Consider the following 20,564-nt stretch of genomic DNA (forward strand, 5'->3'; position numbering starts at 1 on the left):
GTATTATCTAGCCTGGCATCACCTCAGTTTGGCCTGTATTTCCAAACTTAATCAATACATAGATTTATCACAGAATTATGTCACAGAGAACAACACTTTCTTTGTTCTGGTTTGACAGCAGTTGATAGAAATGGGTGGGTTCGGTAACATACTTCAGTTCCACTAAACAACAGAAATGAAGACAAGGAGAATTAAACAAATAACTTATTATGATTAATAAAATAAAAAAATGATTTGATTTATTTATTTATTTTTTAATAAAGAAAGTACAGATGGGTCTAAAATCACGTTGCCTTACCTGTTGCATAAGCAGAAACAGTTTTGGAGTTAATATTTTTGAATATTTTACACACTATGTATGTAACGTTTGTCAATTCATTTGACACAGAGCAATTTTTCACCCCTAGTGCATAATAACGCCTTTTTGAATGTAGAAGATCTTTTTTGGAGCATTGTGACATTCGTGTTCAAAAGACTTGGATTCCTCTGCACTGAATCACAACACTGAATATGATTATTGTTTGTTTAATGAACTGGAAAGGGTACATTGCATGTTCTGCATTGTACATTATATCTGATTGATGAAGAGATGTTACACAGTTGCCATGTTTTGAAAAGAGAAGGACAGATACCGTTGACACGGTTAATCTGTCTGGTTTCTGTTCAGTCGGCTTCGGTTTCTCCACAATGATGTCAGGAGATTATTATTGTTTGTCAAAAGGAGTAATTTCTGCATTCTTTTTTTGCCTCGTTTTATATCCTTGTCTAATGGCTTATGTGTCAACAGTTTGGAAAGCATGTGGTCTGTTTGGTGTGAAGTTACGAGAAATGTAACTGCGACAGGCGTTCTGTTCTTAGCGTGTTCCTGAAGGCTTAAAATTCAATACATATCTTACACAAATATGTAGACACAAGCATGTAGAACCTCTCACAAAGCATCCTTGCCAATGTCTGCATCTTCAGGACTTTCGTGCAAGGTATTTATTACATGGCGTGCGAGAATGAAGTTTTATGGGCTGTTTTATGGCCCTGTGTATGTCTATTTTTTCAGTTACACCTGAACCCTTATTTACATTAAGTCCTCGGGCATTTAAAGTTATGCACTCACACTCAAACTAAATGAACCTGTACTGTTATGTGTAGGTCAGTGGAAACAGTGCTGTGATGAGCTCATGAAGATTGAGGAACCGTCTGCAAAGAAGAATGTGGCAGTGACAAAACAAGGCTCCCTGTATCATGAAATGGGTAAGAGCATTGTGGGAATGTCAGAAGTCAATAAGTCTTTTTATTCTCTCTTATTCTAAGGCATTGTCCATCCAATACATTTAAAAAAATACACTGTTTTATATGAACAAACAAAAACTTACGAGCTCAGTGTAACTGTAAACTGTGGTAAAATTTTTTATAAAAATACATATGATTGGTGAAAACCATATTATGTTTTTTTTTTCACAGTGTGTTAAATATATTAAAGCGATAGTTCACCCAAAAATGAAAATTCTGTCATTAATTACTCACCCTGATGTCGTTCGAAACCCGTAAGACCTTTTTTTTGCAACAAAAAGTATTCTCTTCACTTTATAACAAAGGTTGAACCACTGTAGACACATTTTTAACGATGAATTTATACCTTTCTGGGCCTTGAAAGTGGCAATAACGTTGCAGTCTATGGGGGGTCAGAAAACTCTCGGATTTCATCAAAAATATCTTCATTTGTGTTCTGAAGATGAACGACGGTCTTACGGGTTTGGAACGACTTGAGGGTGAGTAATTAATGGTGTTGTATGTGTTTTTCTGAGGCGAAATGTAAGAAAGTTAAATGTACAAATAGTGTTTTGTTTTAAGGGTGAGGTAGCAGTTTGTATTTAGTAACTTAAACAGTTTTTAGCGGGTCAATCAATTGATCTAATAATATGATTTATCCATAGTCATTGAAAAAAACAAACAAACTATGTGCTCTCATAATCTTTTATCAAAATAACTTCCCTTCCCTCTTGCAGCGACATCTCTTTTCTTCTCTGATGATGCGATAACTGGCGTGAGAGCAGGGAAAAACCTGTCACTCACATGAGATTGACCAATAGCAAACCACAACCATCCAATCAATTCCCAATGGACAATATCAAGCCCCACCCTAATTTTTTTCTTGTTCAAGAAGCTGTTTCACAATAGGAAATAATAGACTATCACAACTTCTGTTTTATGTGGACTTCAAATGAATATCAAATAAAAAAATCTCATATTTACCATTCAGAATACATACTGTATATTTGGGTTTGCTGACATTGGGTCTGTTTCAGGAAGACAGCGTTTTAAAGAGAGTGCCTTATGTTAAGATTAAGCCATTTTTAGCAGCATCGTTTCAAAAATATGCAGGCACACAGTGTATTTGCAAAAAAATAAAAAAATCATTGTAATATAATTTTGCATAGTTTGCTGACTAGATCCAATCAACTATATACAAAAAAAAGTTTAAGTAAAAATGTATTTAAAAACCTCAACCAAACAGTAACCAAATATAATTTAAAAGTAAAATCACATTTTCAATTTTGCATTAATATTGTTAATATGTACAATCAAACGGATCATATTTTACATAATACATACAAATATCAAAAATATTTATGAGACTGCTGGCTAATAGCACATGTATTATGATTAAAATAAATGATTGCCATTGCAAAATAATTTAATGCACCAGAATTGTCCACTGCAAAAATATGTATTGTATACAGTTTGATATTTTTTTCACTACTTAATTCCCTTTCTGCCATTAATGTAATTTAATAATTTTGAAGAGCTATTATTCACTCTAAAATGTAAATCCAAACTGCTACACGTTACATTCTAGGATGTGGTTTTTTTTTTTTTTTTTTTACACAAATGGAGACAAACTAGGTAATGTTATCAAGATGCGGCTGCACATTTTGATTGAATCTTCTGTTATGCATAACACACGTCCTGAAAATACAAATGCTACCTTTCTTTTAAATGTAGCAGACATATTATGATGCTAATTTAAGCATAGTGCATATTTTGCCGCAATCACCCCACCTTGTAGGGTGGAGATCCTTTTCAGAGGTATAAGTTGACTGACAGGTGAACCGTGCACGAAGCCAGACGTGCCGTCAGGCTATTCATTTCTTATTGCTTGTGTGGCTTATATAGCCATTGAAGCGAGATGCAGGTTGTTTTATATGACATATTATGTACAGCATCTTTTGACTGTCGTTCTGTGAAGATCATACTAGAAAAGAGAGAGCCAGGAGCATGATGTATTGACTGATTAAAAAAGCCTAAATCCACAACAACTATAGAAAAAAAGTCAATATTGTGTTCACTAACTGCCTATGTTAGTGCCCATAGGACATCCATATGACTTTCTTACTTCTGCAAAACAAATCAAAATGTTTGAATCAAAATCTTCTCGAACAAGAAAAAATGTAGGGCGAAATTTGATTTTGTCCATTTGGAATTGATTGGATTGTTGGATGGTTGTGGTTTGCTGTTGGTTGATCTGAGCTGTAAACACGTCATCAAAGAAGAGAAGAGATTTCACTGCAAGAGGGAGGGGAAATTATTTTGAGGGCATGTGAGTTAAAAAAAAAATTTGCCTGGATAAATCATTTATAATAAACACTGCAATATTCCATAAAACAAGAATTTGCCGTTTTGATTTCATGGTGACTTTGAATGATAAAATGTAATAATTAGGGCTGTCATAGTAAACATAGTAATACTTATATTTTTAATGGCATTACTTTTTTAAAAAGTACTTTATTTTAGTTTGTTGTGATTATTATTTTTAATGTATTAATATATTTTAAATGTTTTTATATATATCTTTATATATATATATATATTAGGGGTGGAGCCGAACCCGAATACGGTATTCGGAAAGCACAAATAATGTGTTTTTTACGAATACTTATTTCGAACAAATACTTTTAAAAATATTTGTATTCGGGAACAAGAAAAACTTTATATCAAAAAGCTACGTTTCCTCATGAGACATGGCGACCGGCGGTGCTGCTGATGTGGTGGCTGAAATATTTTGGATTAGGCTAATGTCACGTTGTCATAAGGGGTAGTTCACATAGCGCGTTTTTTGCGCGTGCAGATTTCAAATGTAGGCGCGCGGCAAGCGCGCTGCATAGCAACGACAGACGCCACGGGAGGGCAAGCGCTTGTGGAAAGGAGAAAGCGTGCGAACTGCGCTCTTCATGATTACGAAGTATCAGCAAAGAATTAATTGATTTCTAGCCCTTGCATTAGCTTTAGATATATTTATGGAGATGAGAAATGAAATAAAAAAGCCGTCATTTTGTCATTAATATCAGTCCGTCAGAAAAGCAGTTCTAGGCTTATTCTTGGCTGGATAACTCTTAGCAGGTTTAAAAAGCTCTTTTAAAATTAAATATGAATGCAGTTTTGGATTAAATATAAGTACAGTCAAGTCAAATAAAACATGTTTTATCTCCTGTTTGGTAACACTACAATAAGATACCATTCATTAACATTACTTAATGCGCATCTAACATCAACACATTGAGTGAACAATATATTTTTACAACATTAATGTTTGTGAATGTTATTTAATACAAACACTTGATTGGTCATGTTTGTTCACTTCATTCATTGTGCATTAAATAATGTTAACATAAATAATGTTAACTTTTGATTTTAAAAATGTATTTTTAAATGAACCCCAAGGAGAATAATTGCGACAGTATATAGCCTAACTATTGTTTATTGTTAGGTCATTTTATCTATTGTTATCTAACAAATGTAATATTAATGTAGTGTTTTTAATACTACAGTTTCCATCTTTGTAACCGTGATATAAACTTTAATATATGTAAATTTAATCTAAATTAAGCTTTACCGAAATTGTTACCGAGAACCGTGGATGTTCACAGGTATTGGTACCGAATACTGAAATTTTGGCACCGTGACAACACTAGTAGCTCTGTTAGCTTGGTAATTTAGACAATATGCTGTTGACAGAGTAACATTAACGTAGGTAATGGCTGTTATGTTATTTTCTTTTCAATGACGTTCCTTGTTACATGTTCATTGCTGGATTTATGGAAAAACATCAACCAATATTGCATATCCATAATTATTATAATTGATATATAATTAAAGAATACTTACACTATAACGTAAATTAGAAGTGTAACGCAAAAAAATGGATTTTTACACCTATTTTGAAATTTACTCGAATACAAATACAAATACAAATACTTTTCCTCTCTCAACAAATACAAATACAGATACAAATACCGGCTGCTTTGCACACCCCTAATATATATATATATATATATAAAATAAATATTTGACAAAAATAAAATATTTGTACATTTTATTTTTACATTCCTATTTTTATGAACAATTTTCATAATATCTCTCAAGCTAACAAAACTGTAAAATGACCATTAAAACTGATTTAAAAAAGACCTTTCGCAAAGTCGCTAAATACATGGTTTCTTAAGTGTTCTTTGTCTACTTTTTTTAAAATACAGTTATGCCGTCATCCACCCAGACCAGAAACCATCTGCTGCCTCTGAACAAACCGGTTTCTTCTGAGATCCAAAGCCTGCTGTCTACCTATTATAACGACAGGTGATACCGATTCAGACAACTGGTACACAAGCACATAAACACACGGACACAGATACAATGCAAGTTTAATGCCCTCATGTACACTCTGAAGACATTTGTGTTGTAGAACAACACGCACTAAGGCATGTACCAAATTCCCTTTAAATCAGATGAAGCATGCACTGTGACAGTACACAGTGTACCTGTGACACCTGAACAAGTTCTTGGCATTCATGTTAATTTTAATACCCGGGAGTGGCTTTCCTAGCTGTTAGGGCTGTGCAATTAACCGTAACCGATAACAAGATAATCAGAGTCAAACAATTATTTGTGTTGTTGCATTCTGTCCTGCGCACCTTTCTTTCCTTCACATCAGCGCACTTCCGTTCCTCCTTAAAAGCCTGAACTTTTCAAACAGCCAAATAAGCGAGTGTTGTAAAATGCAGTCTACTGTCGCTAAACCTGAGGAAGTGTTTGATATTAAACCGCGTTATTAAAAGCACATTAAGCCGCAAAAGGGGACACTGGTCACCAGGTGGCTTTCTGTGTGCGCACCGAGACGGAGCCGAACGCTGATGATATGCAAAGAATTAGGATACATGTCTAAACGGTCTAATAGCCAAAACACAAAAAGGCAAAGTGCCGTTTGGGGTTTTGTCTTAAGTGAACATACACAGTTTATTTTATTTATACGTTTATTTAAACAGGGACAGTACAAAAAACACATGATTCCAGTCGAAAACTGGAAAATGTGTATTGCACATCGAGAGTGTAGCGTAAGCTAATTTGCATCTCGGGTCCCTAGAAAGTTTTTGTTTTTTTAAATACAAATAAATACAAAACTACTAATCATAGAAAAAAACTAAAACAGCATGTCATTTATACACATACAAATACAAACCTAAATAATAAACAGAGCAATTCCAAGAGGGTCCTCACACCATCGGTGCTCGGGCCCTTATGACCTGTACCTATTTTAAGGATGCTTCCAACCCTGGCATGAATAACTAATTAAAACCTACATTTATTATTAAATTTTAAATATACGTGCAGTTCTGGTTTATTTTAAATCACCGCTTTACATTGAATGTTAAATACTTAATTTCACGTACTGCTTTAAACTCATTTGGCAACATGTTCCAGAGTTGGGAGACCTTTACAGAAAAGGCTCTTTGCCCTTGTGTAGTTCTACAGAAATGAATCCTACAATTCCCACCTGCTGTACTCCTATTCGTATCATCCTGTCTCTTTAGAAAGAAAGTTAAGAAAGAAAACACGAGTGTAACAGTATATTCGTGCATTCGGTCGTAAAGTGAAAACAGCCTATGTTCACACTTAGCGTCTTTTTTCAAACTGCCAGCGTCTGTTCTACATTATAACCCTATGGAGTAAACCGTTTTTTCAAAAAAGTCCTGAGCGCTTTTTTAGACGCCACCGCCGGCGTCTTTTTCTGCAGCTCAGAGCGTCTTTTTAAGTTGAAAAAAGTTCAACTTTTCTGAAAAGAACGCCCTACGTCAAGCGCCTTTTTGACAGCTGACCAATGACAAGCGAGTAGCGAGACCTGTCGTTTCCATAACAACAAGAACAACTGTCTGTCGTGCACCCACAAACGTCTTTGTGAACCGACATTCTCCTCCCCGGTAACTTCAAAAGCCAACGCAAGAGCCAACTTTCTCTTTCTCGACATTTTTTGCATCACACAGCACAGCACTAGGCTACTGTTGCAGCTCTTGTTATAGCAGCCCGGTCTCACCCCAAAACGTCATATACTGACGCGTCTTGACCATGCGTCAACATACGACGAAAAGGGTACCCCTTTAACGTCAATATGAGACGCAGACAGAAGCGCACCAGCAGCGCCTCCTAGCGGTACCCTAACGCATACCTAAACCTACCCATAACCCGAATCGTCACATATGGACGTTATGGGGGTACCCTTTTCGTCGTATGTTGACGCATGGTCAAGACGCGTCAGTATATGCGCCAGCCACAAAAGACGCGCTCGGCTGCTATTTGTAACCGAACGCTGCCAGCGTTTTTTTTTGCTAAAAAAACGCCGTTGTCAACTTTTTCTTGTCAAAAAAGACGCTAAGTGTGAACATAGCCTAAAAGACAAAGGAAAATCCTTCACTTAAAGGTATAGCGGAGGATGTTTTACTTCCTGGTGGGTAACCTATACTATTGGTCCTCCTAATTGTCAATCATTCTGGTGAATCAATCAAACTTTTCAAAAAGTGGAGAGGGCGGGTCTTATCTAAAATTTGGAAAGATCCTCCGCTATACCTTTAACTTGACTAAATAAATTAAGTAGCTTTAATGGGGTTGAATCAGTATTTAATTATACAGTATTTAAAATGCAGTGTCATTTTACATTTGTTTTATTCAATTTGTGTTGTAGTAGGCTATTACTTATCTGAATACTGTTAGTACATCTTCATGAAAAAATAATACAATCTTTATTTAATATATTTTTGTTCAGTTAAATCTGTCTGTTTTGTTTGTAATTAGTTTCTTTGTTCTTATTGTATTGCTGACTGTTTACTTGTCTTCTGTTTTGAGGACTTTTTACTTTCAATTAACTTAGTAGTCGTTTTTGATGAAGTATCGATAACTGTGAAATTTCACTCATATTTAAAATGTCTCATACCGTGAAATAAGACTGATCATATCGCCCACCAATAATCATGTAAAATAATCGTGATTATGATATTGATCAAAATAATCGATTAATGCTCGATTATGCAGTGTAGGCCTATAACACGTTTAAGACAAGAATCGCATTAAACTATTAATGATTAAACTATACAACTATAAAAGCGTGGGTGTGGTGTCACAGTCACACATGTCAAACTTTGGCACACAACTCTGGTTCATCACTCATCATAGTGATGAGTGATGATTTATGGGTTTAAATATCCTCATACTTGATGGGACAGCTGACAACAAACAAGTCTGTCTCAGTCTACAGTACATGACATATCAACAAGTGAGCTTTGTTGGGATGTGTGTTTTACGAAAGCACATATACACTGTGAATTGTGTGTAATATATATATATAAACACCTTATAAAAAGGTGTATATTTTATAAAAAAAAAAATTCTGTCTGGTGACTTTTATGTCACAGCTCGCAATGGTCACTAGCGAAGGGTTGGGATTGTGTGCGATCCTAAAGCAGAGAACCGCAGACATTAAATTATTCAATCACATTCATAATAATAATAATACAAATTATTATTATTATTTTATTAGTTTTTGTTACTGGAGAATTCAAGCATAAAATGACCTATCAAAATGACTTGGTATATCATAATTTTTTTTGTAATTTTTTATTTTTTTATTTTAATTGTAATGCCCCTTTTGTATAGTATGAGTGTGGTGGGGTGTTTATTGTAGGCTTTTTTGTAAATTACATGATTTTACTGCAGTGTTATTTTTAATTCTTTTTTTCTTTTCTTTTTTTTACAGTTTTATTAATATTTTGAATTAGCTTTTATTTTAATTTTTTCATGTTAATTATTGTTTAATGTTTAGTAATTTCGTTATGTGCTCTTGTCATTTAGTTAAAAAAATATGTATATTTATTTAATTTGTTTTTATACGAGTTTTAGTTTTAGTTTATTTTATATTTTATTAGGGCTGTCAAGTGATTACATTTTTTTATCTAGTTAATTACATTACAATTTAATTAATCGGCACATCATGTAATTAATTACTATTACTATTAAAAAAATTAAATAAATAAATCCACATCAATTTTGGCTGAGAATTTACCCCCAAAAGATAATTTAAAGTCATTATTGTAATAAAATAGACATTACAAAAAGATACTTTAGAAAGAAATATTTTTATTTGTTTCCACATCAAGGTTGTTTTTCAGAACCTGCATCTGAATTGGTATTTATATATATTTACAGACTGTTTATTAAACTTGTTTCCACCACTGAATAAAAAATAAAAAAGGTAATTCTGACGTTATAACTCTCAATTGCGAGTTTATATCTCGCAATTCTGACTTTATAACACGCAATTGCTATAGTCAGAATTGTGAGATGTAAACTTACAATTCTGAAAAAAAGTCAGTATTTTTTCCTCAGAATTGGACATTATAACTCGCAATTTACGAGTTTATATCTCTTTCTCACAATTCTGAGAAAACCGTGAGATAAAAACTCGCGATTGCGAGAAAAATTCATAATTGCGAGAAAAAAATTGCGAGATTATATATCGCAATTCTAACTTTATTTCTCACAATTGCAAGTTTACATCACACAATTCTGAGATAAAAAGTCGCAATTATCTTTTAAATCGTTTTATTCCGTGGTGGAAAGAAGCTCTCCATCGTTTATTGCAGCCCAGAGGTGCCATGAATGCATTTACACTGCAATTGCAATTAAATAATGCCATGAGATTAATGATGGGTGTTAAAGGGTTGGCTCTGTTATGCCATTTCAAAAATTTGTTTTCATACATTGCAAATCAGTGGTTAGTCAAAATAGTTTGGTTACCGACATTCTTCAAAATATATTCTCTTATGTTACGCATAACAAAGAAAGTCGTAAATAAAGTCTGTTCATTACTGTCATACGATTGACAACCATTCTTTCTTGAGGTTAGACAGAGATGGATTGTAATTGGGAAATGAAATCTCATGCAAATACTAGCTGCATCTGTATTGAATAAATGTGCCAGTGCAGATGGGTGACATTCCAGTGGCCACCACCTGCTCTACTCTTTTAATTACTATGTGCAACGTGTGGGTGTTTCTCCTTGTGTGTGGGCTGGTGCTTTACACGTCTACACACTTGTGTGTTTTAATTTACCCGAAAATCCTGAGTCAGTGTCGCTGGGGACTTTGGGGGACTTTTATGTACTATAGCATGGTTAAGTTATGGATAAATAAAACCTGACCATGTATTTTGTTGATCCTCATGTTGGGCACTCCTGATCTGATTAAGGAATTGTTATGAATGTTTCTTAGCTGCGACAATGCACATTTATGTCAGTTTGTGTTTTTATTTTTGTGTTACCGTGTACACCACCATTCAAAAGTTTGGGGTCAGTAAGATTTTAAGATTAACTTGATCAGAAGTGACAGTAAATACATTTATAATGGTATAAAATATTTTTATTTTGAATAAAAGCGTCTTTTTTTAAACTTTCTATTCATCAAATAATCCAGAAAAAAGACGTATCACGGTTTTCACAAAAATACAATATTAAAGATATATATAAAGATATATTATTAATATTAGAAATGTTTCTTGACCATGAAATCAGCGTATTAGAATGATTTCTGAAGGATCATGTGAGGAATATATTAAATTCATGGCAATCACGGGACTAAAATACCTTTAAGATATATTAAAATACAAAACAGTTATTTTAAATTGCAATCTTAATTAACAATGTTACAGTTTTTACTGTATTTTGATGATATAAATGCATCCTTGGTGTGCACATTTTTAGAGAGGTCTTTCAAAAACAGAAACAAATCGTACTCATCCCAAACTTCCTCTTCCATGCAATAACTGTTATAGCTTCAACCAGTCAGTCACTAATTATAATGACTTAAGTGATGCAAATCTTACTTACTTAAGTTTGTAATGTGAGCTGTAAATGGTTAAAGTCCACATGAATCGAACATGCAGCCCATTTTACTTCAGTAATGTGATGTTTTGCCAAGTGAAAGGATATTCAACAAGAAAAAATGTAGGGTGGGACTTTATTTTATACACCAAGATTTGAATCGATCAAATGTGAGTTTAAAAAAAAAATGGCTAAATAGCTATTTGGCTGTTGGTTAAAGTGAGTTTTGAGTGAAAGTGTAATAATCTTTTAAATTGTGTTATGTAGATTTATGCTAATTTTGGCTCTAATGCATCTGTTGCGCCAGGAACTATATTCTGTTTTGGTAAAAGAATTCACATAAAGTCCCAAAAATACTTTTTTTGTTCTTATTTCTTGAAAGACTGGATAATAGGTGGATTTATGTATAGTGGGATGAATGAGGCGTTGATGGGCAAGTCAGAATAAAGGCTAATAATGGCCAAATACAATCAAAAGAATAACAATATAAGAATAATGAAGATTAAGTCTCATACCGGTTATATAACAGAGGTGTGAAAGGTTCGTTGAGTGAGAACAACTGAGCAAGAATGGAGCAGTTCTCCTCCCCAGACATTTGACAATAGATTGCAAATGGGTGTTTAAAAGGTCAATAAATATTTCTTATCAGCCTTCTCTAAAAACTCACGACATGATTTTATGAAATTATTCACAGAATACATTGTTTTAGAGATATCATCCTCAGATTTGAAATGAAGCATGACCACACTTTTGGCTTGAGCTTAATTTCAGAGAAAGATTACAAAAACAAACCATTTTATGTCTTCAGAATAAGTTAAACTGAAAAATCATCCACAACATCAGGGACTTGTGTTAAAGTATACAAGGTCAATTTTGATTTCATGTTGACTTCAGTGCCAAGTTCAAAAGCTGTTAATCGGCAAAAACAATATATTGGTCGACCTCTATCAGAGAATTTATTTTACTCAATTAGTTTTCACTATGAAAGATTGTGGGACCCTAGGCGAGAAAATTAACCCAAATATATCGTATACATATCATTTCCAGCCCCATCTCTCACAATTCCGCCCGAAAACACTGCCATAAATACACAATGCCAGAGTGAATTTCAAAGGCTCACAAGAAAAGAAAAAAATCCTCACACAAGAGTGACTTTTCCGGTTTAAGTTTCCCCTTAATGCAAGATGTGTTCCAGACAACACAAATGTTTAATATAATGAATTTGTTTATTCACATTCCATTCTCTCTGCTTCTTTGTTTCAGTTACTGAAAGGATGGAACAAGAAAAAAGAAAAAAACTGTTTTGTGCACAGCTCAACACACCCCAATACAGCAAATCGTGCAGATTTTATTTTGTTGAAATTTTATAGGCCTGTTTATTTGTCCAAATTCAAAATGCACACATAAGTTCTTCATACCTTATTGGCTTAAAACTGTTTGTCATGATCACAGAATTAACCCTAATATTAGATGACTGTACTTTATCCCACTAGTTATGTCGCGACTTACAAAAATCAATCAATCAATCAATTAATTGAACAATATCAATCAATCAATCAATTAGTTATTTCATTAATTAACTGATGTTTGATTTGAAATTGTTATTGTGGAGTGTTACAACAGACAATAAACTTGCACACACAGCTACATAGGAAATTTGAAGTGAAAAAAAAATAAGAATGTTGCTGTATAATCATTTAAAATAGGGTTATGTTATAAAAGCTTTTTAAATGTTTTCTTCTAATGTAGTTATTTCTCAGTTTACAATTGTTAAGGTCTGAAAAACATACTGTACATGTACTGCTTCATATTTTTTTGTGCAAATTTCTTAAAGAGCCAGACCATTACTGAGCACTATGTTTGATTCTACAGCCCTTATTGGTCATTTAACTTGATCCTCTGCAGGATCAGGACTTCCATTGCATGTTTTGCTGGATAAAAATCACTCACCTTCCTGTAGAATTAGCTGAAAATTAGTCTTACTTGCTACAAGCTATGTAAATCCTGCATGACAAGTTTTTTTTTTTTGTTAGTTTTTTTTTTTGTTATTGAATCACCCAAGGCCCATTATAGGGAAATGAGCAACCAAATCTCACGTCAAACTTTTGTTTGACAGATAGCAAATTCAAAAGATCTCTATTAGGAGCATGACTTTTACTTCCATAATGTCAAATCAACCTACCAACACTGTTTCAAATCAATATGACCGTAACCCCAACACTAAATCTTATTGGATTTTGATTTTGGATTCATCAAGATTAATAACAAGTTGTCAGTGATAGCTGGAAAGGTCGGCTGTACTGATAATAGGTTTGAATCTGTTGTTTCTTTATGTGACAATTATGGTCTCAAATTGTGTTGATAGTGCCATGATAATAAAATGAATGTTTAGAAAAACTCAACGCTTATTTGTGGCTGTGTGTTTGCATGCTGTGTATTTGATTTTGCTTATGTGTGAAGGAAGTTATGTGTGAAGGGCATCGAGAGCTGAATGCATGATATTCTTGTTGGTTCCTGTACAACCAGTAAAGCAACTTGTGTACGTGATACCTAAATTCCTAGAAATTCAGAGGTACTGTATCTCAATCACAACACCTAATCTGAAGGGTTAAGACTTGAGTCATTCTATGTTTGCTCCTTGGAAATCATTTGGACATCTCAACTGTAACATTATATTATAGTGATATTATTCTATGTTATTTATTCGGGAGCAGATTTTATGTGTGATATTGTACTGAAACCCCCCCCCCCAAAAAAAACAATTAGAATTATTCTAAAAAACATTTATTTAAACTCTTTTTGCCATTAAAGAAAAAGCAAAAATTGCTAAATAAAATGACAAAAACAAATGATCAGGGTTATATACATTTTTAAAAATTAAATATTTTTAAAAAATATGCTATGCTTTGCTGCCAAAGTATCAATGCTTCTTCATAAAGACATGCTAAAAAGTTTTAAAAAATGTAGTGTTGCTTATTTGAACAGTCTTACAAATCAAGGGTATTTACAGACTAAACGTAAAAACAAACTTTTTTCCCTGAGCTGACCCTTTTCATGTTTATATACATTTTATACAAAAGGTTTAATCACTGAAAAACATCTGTCAAGTCCATGCTCAACATTTCTCTTTTCAGTTCATCCTTTCAGAAATCCTTGAGTGATGCAACGCAAGAGTCGGATTTGGCAAGTTTACGACATTAGCCAAGGTGAAAAACTGCAAATTCTTAAAATGTCTGCCCCCTTTCCAGTCTATAGGGCAGGTTTGCCAGAAGGAATTTGAGGTGGTCTGATGTCAAAGCTGGTGAAGTCGAGATATCCTTTGTCGCAATGTTAGATGTTGCCATCAATTTCTCTGACTTTCTTCCAGGTTTCATGGTCAAAGAGAGTGGAGTGTCTTCACTGTAACTGCGGAGTCTGGGGCTCATGCTTTCATGGTTGTATGTCATAGGAACTTGTGCCTGTTTAGGTTGAGAGGGCTTGTGTATATCCCTGTCTAGAGAGTGCTTGAGAGAGTTGTTTACATAGAAAGAGTTCATCATCTGGAGATTTGATTCTGCTGAGATGCCATTGCCTCCAAGGAGTCTGTGCTTCTTTATACCGTTATCTTGAGGGATAGTATCAGAAAGGTTTCTGAAAGGGCTCTTCAGTCTCAAATTGGTTGGCTCCTCGCATGTGCTGGAACTCTCGGATGTATCTGAGCGTGATCGCATGTATAACTTGTGCTCAGGTTGTGCTTCAGCTTTGGTTGGGCCTTGAGAAACAGGCCCGTTTCCCGTAAATGCCTGGTTGGAAACCAGTCCTCTCCTAATGAGCTCATGTAGAACCTTTAGAGGAATCTGGATCTCCATTTTGCCGTTGACATCCAGGGGTGGGTGTCCAAGGGTCCTGTTTTGGTTTAAGATCCCTCCTAACTTAGGTGTAGGTGCACCAGAAGACTCTTCCTTCAACCATTCCGTGTATTGGTCTCGTTCCCGTGCTTTCATTGAGAGCGCTTCGGAGTAGTTCACTCTACGATTGAATAGATTCACTGAAGGAGGACTTGCTCTACGTGGGACTGGATTGGCACTGGAAGAGGACGTGAGATCAATGACCTCGGCCATCACTGGGCTCGGTCCTGCTTGGACAGTCCCTGCCTCTCCTTCTCCTGAGGAAGTTTCATCCACTGTTTCTCCTTGTTCTGCTCCTTCTTCGGTCGTCAAACCCCTTGGAGGGTAAAGAGGGGAGGCTTCGTTGAGGAACTTGGGCTTTTTAGAGGGAGGTGGGCCGAAAGATGATGGTGTGTCACTCAGTGTCTCAAGACTGTTTTCTCTCCGACTGAGGTTAAGGGGTTCCTCCAAACCGGTTGATGACTTGTACTCTTTAGCCAGGTGGCGTAGCCTACCAAGTGGCTGTTCGCAGATCTGAACTTCCACAGAGGACGTGTCCAAGTATGAGGCAGGCCTTTGGGGAAGGTCTTGAGAAAGATTGAGGCTTAGTTGGGGCCGTGGAGATTCTCGAAGAGCGATATAATTGGGTAGAGATGTACTTCCGTGTGGGAAGTATGGAGCAACATTCAAAGGCATGTTAAAAATCGGCCTCTGATGCTCCGTTAACATGTTTGGAGAGGTCTTGAGAGGAAAAATAAACGAATAGCATTTGATTAATCCTCTCATAAAACCTTTCCATTTCTAGAAAGCTGTTGTGAGAAAAATGTTTAATATATTATGTTTTTAAGATGTCATACCTGAGGGAATGCCGGGAAGTGTCGGAAATCTGCCTGTTTGCCAATCCTGGGGTATTCATGCTCAAAGTCGTTGAAACTGCTGGGGTGGAAGTGCTTTTGTAATCGAGGCGTCCTGAAGACAATATCGTCCCTGTATCCACTTTGGTGACACTCAAAAGGTAGAAGTAGCCTGGTTGGATAAAGAGAGGTTTGTGACTAAAATGTATTTGAATAATTATATTATTAATTAAATGTTTTTTACTATAAAAAATGTAAACAGCTGCTGTAGAAAGGCCAATTCACACGCAGACCAACGGCGACAGTCACCAGATTACTGCACGTCACTTCTCAGGCATTCTATGAGTGGCAAACGGCGTTTCAGCATGTTCAAACCTGACAAAGTGTCTGATGCCGTCTGTCGGTGTAGTGTGAATTGGCCTTAAGGTTACATGCACTTACTTTTCGTAGTGTCTACGAGTGCAGGTGGCTGCACTTGTGCTGCGTGGGTTTCCTCCGAGTATGTTGTAAACTTTCTTCCACAACTGCTGCGTAGTAACCTGGAGATCACACATGGGACGTGTTTATTTCTTGCTGGCAAATAAAGTCAACAAAACATTGTTCTTGGCAGTAATCTGAAGTTATTCATTCTAATGCCATTCTAAGTATGCAATCAGTTACTTAAAATAAAAGACACATAAAGGAAGATGCAGTAAGGAAGCAAAAAAGAATTAAATAGCCTTTGTGGTTTTTGCGTAAATAAACACTTTAGCTTTGTGGTTCTCAACGGGGGCGTTCAGAGAACAATAGGTTGAAACAAGATTTTTGAAAGGGGGGCGTTCACGAGTTTACACCAAAGATCCAGACAAGACAAGATTAAACACGTAATTACTTGCTAAATAATCGCCTACAACATTCTAAAATCTGCCAGTTTAATGCGATATGTAAGCTATGTATCGTTTCTTTTGCAACGACTCTATTATTATTATTATATTAAATTAATTAAACTAAATTCTATTTATAAGGTAACACTTTTACATTTTTAGGCAATAACTAATGCCAATGTCTAATGCCAAAATGTTTTTTTTTTTGTTCACCAAGTAATTTACTGGTCAGGCATTATTGTTAACTCGCAAGACTGTAAGGAGAAAATTACAATTTGATGGATAATTTAAATATATTCTGTAATAACATTTTGGTAAAAATGGTATACATTTTTTTTTTTTTTTTACTGATTATGAACACAAATTAATCATGACAAGCCAAATTTATTGTAATTGTATTAATTATACCATTGATGAAAACATGCTGATACCAAGGTATTTTAGGCCTACAATTCTAACATAATTGTTCATGAAAAATCATGATTGTATTTTAAAAAAAAAATTTTTTAAGTAAGGTTAATGTAAGCAGCTTCTTGCAATACTCTCCTAAATTGTAATGAGGATTGTAATGTTTAAACAAATGTCTGTAGACTGAGAAGATTTTAAAACGAGTCGTTCATTCATAAATACGCAAGGGACCTGGATAATGGATAAGGGAGCGCTGGCCCAAAAAAGGTTGAGAACCACTGCTCTAGCTGGAAACGATCAATCACTTTTCATGACATTTATGAAAGTCCAAGATGAAGTTGTCTTCAATGTAAATATCTGTTTACCTGTTGATAGCCTCCTAGCTCCTTTACTGTCTTGTACATTAGGAACATATCGACTGAAAAGGGAAAGAAAATGTAGATTTTAATACTCTGAAATAAGCTTGTTTTAAACATACGTTCACTACTTGTCTCTCTCACTCACTCTGTTTGAAGCCGAGATGAGGTATTCTCTCAATTGGTGTGTCTCTCTGTTTCATAAACTGGTAGAGGTCTTTGAGGAATCTTTCTTCTGTCATCTCCTTTCCCATTTCTGAGCTCCTCTCCTGCGGGCCGTCCCGTTCCATCATGCTGACCTGGCAATAAAGTATCAGCATGTTTAATATTATCCAGATACACTGCCAGTGAAAAGTTTGGACACACCTTTACTTTATTATTATGTTCCACAATTTAGAATAGTAATAAAGTCATCAAATCAATGAAATCACACGAGCATTGTCGTTATGTTCTAATCCAAACTTTTTTAACATTATTGAAGAAGTTCACATCACATGTATGCTGGACACTTGATCGCTGTTTCTTCCTCACTCTCTACTCCAAATCATCCAATCAAACAAATTTATAACAATCCAAATAATAATAAAACATAGTTTTGCAAAGAAATTCTTAAGTGGACACATTTTATGTCTTCAAAGCTAGTTTTAAACATTTAAGCTTAAAGGTGCTCTAGGCGATGTCACACATTTTTTAGGCCAAAAATTTTTTTTGTCACATACAGCAAACATCTCCTCACCATCCGCTAGCTGCCTGTCCCCTGAACACACTGTAAAAAAACGCGGTCTCTGTAGACACCCCAGGCTCCACAAACGGCAACAAAAACAAACTGGGCCAACCTGCACCACGAAACATAACAAACTGTTCCAGCCAATAACCGACAAGAAGGATTTGGGATGGGGGTTAGTGCGCGGATGAGGAGGAGGGAGGGTCCAGCTAGCCTCCGTTTTGTTTGACAATACTTTAAACGTCAACAAGAAGTGATGTCACCCAACATCACTTAAGAGCACCTTTAAGCTTTAAGATTGAGAGGTTTTTAATTTCATGAGAAACTAATTCAGCGTGTCCAAACCTTAATGTATATTTAGAGACAAACATGAGACAAAAATATTTTTATTCTACTTATATTTTATTGCACATTTTTTTTGTGTGTGTTATTTTTACTGCCTTGAAATTATGGTAATATAATAGGCCTGCTAGTTAAAATTTGTCATAATCAAACTTGATGTATCCCTTATTCATAACCTAATTGTAAGTCTAATTAATTTCACCAAATTATTTTTGCACAGAGTAAATGATGCAAAGCAAATCAAACCTTCCACTGGCCTGAGATTTGTGTGTCCATCTCAAGTCGACAGATTAATATCTTAAACGTGACAGATCAAGAACATATAAACTAAGCTTGACTATCTCAAGAACTCTGTGTACCATGACTTGTTACAGACAGTATCTAATCTAAACGTGTGACGTACATGATGCTTATCTGCGCACGAGAAGAAAATGCGGATTGACAGCAATATTAAATCTCTTTTTGTTGACACTTCTACTCATATTTCCTTCCTCTTTGATTTAAAAAAAAAATGTTTGTCCTTATTTCTTGAGGCATGTTTGGAAAGCGATGAAAGTTAACTTGCACCACAAAAATACAGCCTTCTTTCTTGGTTAATAATCTTTAATCTCATGTTTTCAAAAGAAAACAACAACTCTGGATTTAGTAAAATTGTGATAATTTGTGTGTTTGTTTCTGATCCCTCCAGTGTGATGCATAAGCTACAAACATTATCAGGCCTTTAAATGATGTCCATGAACAAAGCTGTGGAAGCAATTACTTGACTCAAAAAATGTGTTTGTCTCATTGGCAACTAACTAATCTGACACTGACAATCAGTCAGTCATTCACTCCAAGCACATTCTTACATACTATTCATCTTTAATCATAATGTAAACAGTTTAAGACAATCAAGTGTGATTTTGTTTAGTGTATTACCAATGTATATTATCTTTTCTGAGATTTAAAAGAACCAGAACTTGCAGTAATTTGCTTTTGTTCTTACAATGAAAGTCAATGGGGTCCAAAACAACAAGAGCGAGAGAGAGAGAGAGAGAGAGAGAGAGAGAGAGAGAGAGAGAGAGAGAAAACTTGCCCTGTAGCTAAGTGACCATATATTTTGACCCCAAATTAGCATCATCCATTTCGTCTTACCTGTATCTCTTCAGGTCTATGTCAATGGGATGATGGATTGCTGGATAGCTCCTTAGCAGAGAGGAATGTAGAATCCAGAGAAAGTTTAGCCAAGTTTTAGGCCCTTAGCAAACTAAGCGAGCGGTTAGTTTCGGACAAGCGCTTTGTGATGCCTACATGCCGTTTCTCTACACGAGAATGAAATCATGGCAACTTAGCTCTGAGATGTCATTTCAACCGTCTTCCTGTTTGGAATGTTAAGTTGGACAGGTTCTTCCTGTTCTGAAGACAAATGCCAACTTGAGTATAAATATCGCTGATAATTACTCTGAGATTATTGCGTTAATATATTAGTCACCAAGACTTGTTCTTCCCAGGGGAACTTTGTCATTATTTTTCTCACTAATTACTTTTTCTTTTTAACACCACATGAAATTATATCCCCACCCCGACATTATCCAAGTTTTAATGACACTGGATTCCACAGTAATGTGCAGTTTTATATCAATAAAATTAACATTTATTCTTAGTCAGATTTACATAGTCAACCTTAAATTACCTTTTTTTTTTATGATAGAAAATGCCTTTTATATGACCATTGATCAGTTTTATACGCCACACTGGTCTTGCTGTTGCTTTTTCATATATAGCTCTGGACACTTTCTCATTTAAGTAACAACTTATAACAAAACTTTGCAACTTATAATAAAAAATAATACACAGTAAGTGTAGGCAACATTGATTTTGGAATGCATACTGAGCTCATATTTTGCTAATGGAATCTTGGAATCTCTTCTTGGAAACTTTTCATAGCAGACTTTGGTATCACGCCAAATCTGAGCATGGT

At 35.0% G+C, this 20,564-nt stretch overlaps 2 protein-coding genes across 2 annotated transcripts in view; one reads left to right on the forward strand and one right to left on the reverse strand.

Moving 5' to 3' along the window:
• rtknb (rhotekin b) overlaps positions 1-13,931 on the forward strand; it is a 35,846-nt gene extending 21,915 nt beyond the window's left edge. Inside the window, exons 11-13 of the mRNA XM_082140501.1 lie at positions 1,144-1,245; positions 5,526-5,625; positions 12,455-13,931. Of these exons, the coding sequence (XP_081996627.1) occupies positions 1,144-1,245; positions 5,526-5,625; positions 12,455-12,461 (209 nt within the window). The 3' untranslated portion in view covers positions 12,462-13,931. The remainder of the gene's footprint in view (positions 1-1,143; positions 1,246-5,525; positions 5,626-12,454) is intronic.
• Positions 13,932-13,954: 23 nt separating this feature from the next.
• arid6 (AT-rich interaction domain 6) lies at positions 13,955-19,942 on the reverse strand. The gene is made up of 6 exons (XM_082140497.1): positions 19,739-19,942; positions 17,687-17,837; positions 17,548-17,600; positions 16,353-16,450; positions 15,915-16,083; positions 13,955-15,798 (listed from the first exon to the last, which is right to left on the reverse strand). Exons 2-6 carry the CDS (start codon positions 17,829-17,831, stop codon positions 14,416-14,418), a joined length of 1,848 nt encoding a protein of 615 aa, XP_081996623.1. The 5' UTR covers positions 17,832-17,837; positions 19,739-19,942; the 3' UTR covers positions 13,955-14,415.
• Positions 19,943-20,564: the final 622 nt, after the last annotated feature.

Source organism: Leuciscus leuciscus (assembly GCF_965113295.1).
Source record: "Leuciscus leuciscus genome assembly, chromosome: 16".
NCBI lineage: Eukaryota > Metazoa > Chordata > Actinopteri > Cypriniformes > Leuciscidae > Leuciscus > Leuciscus leuciscus.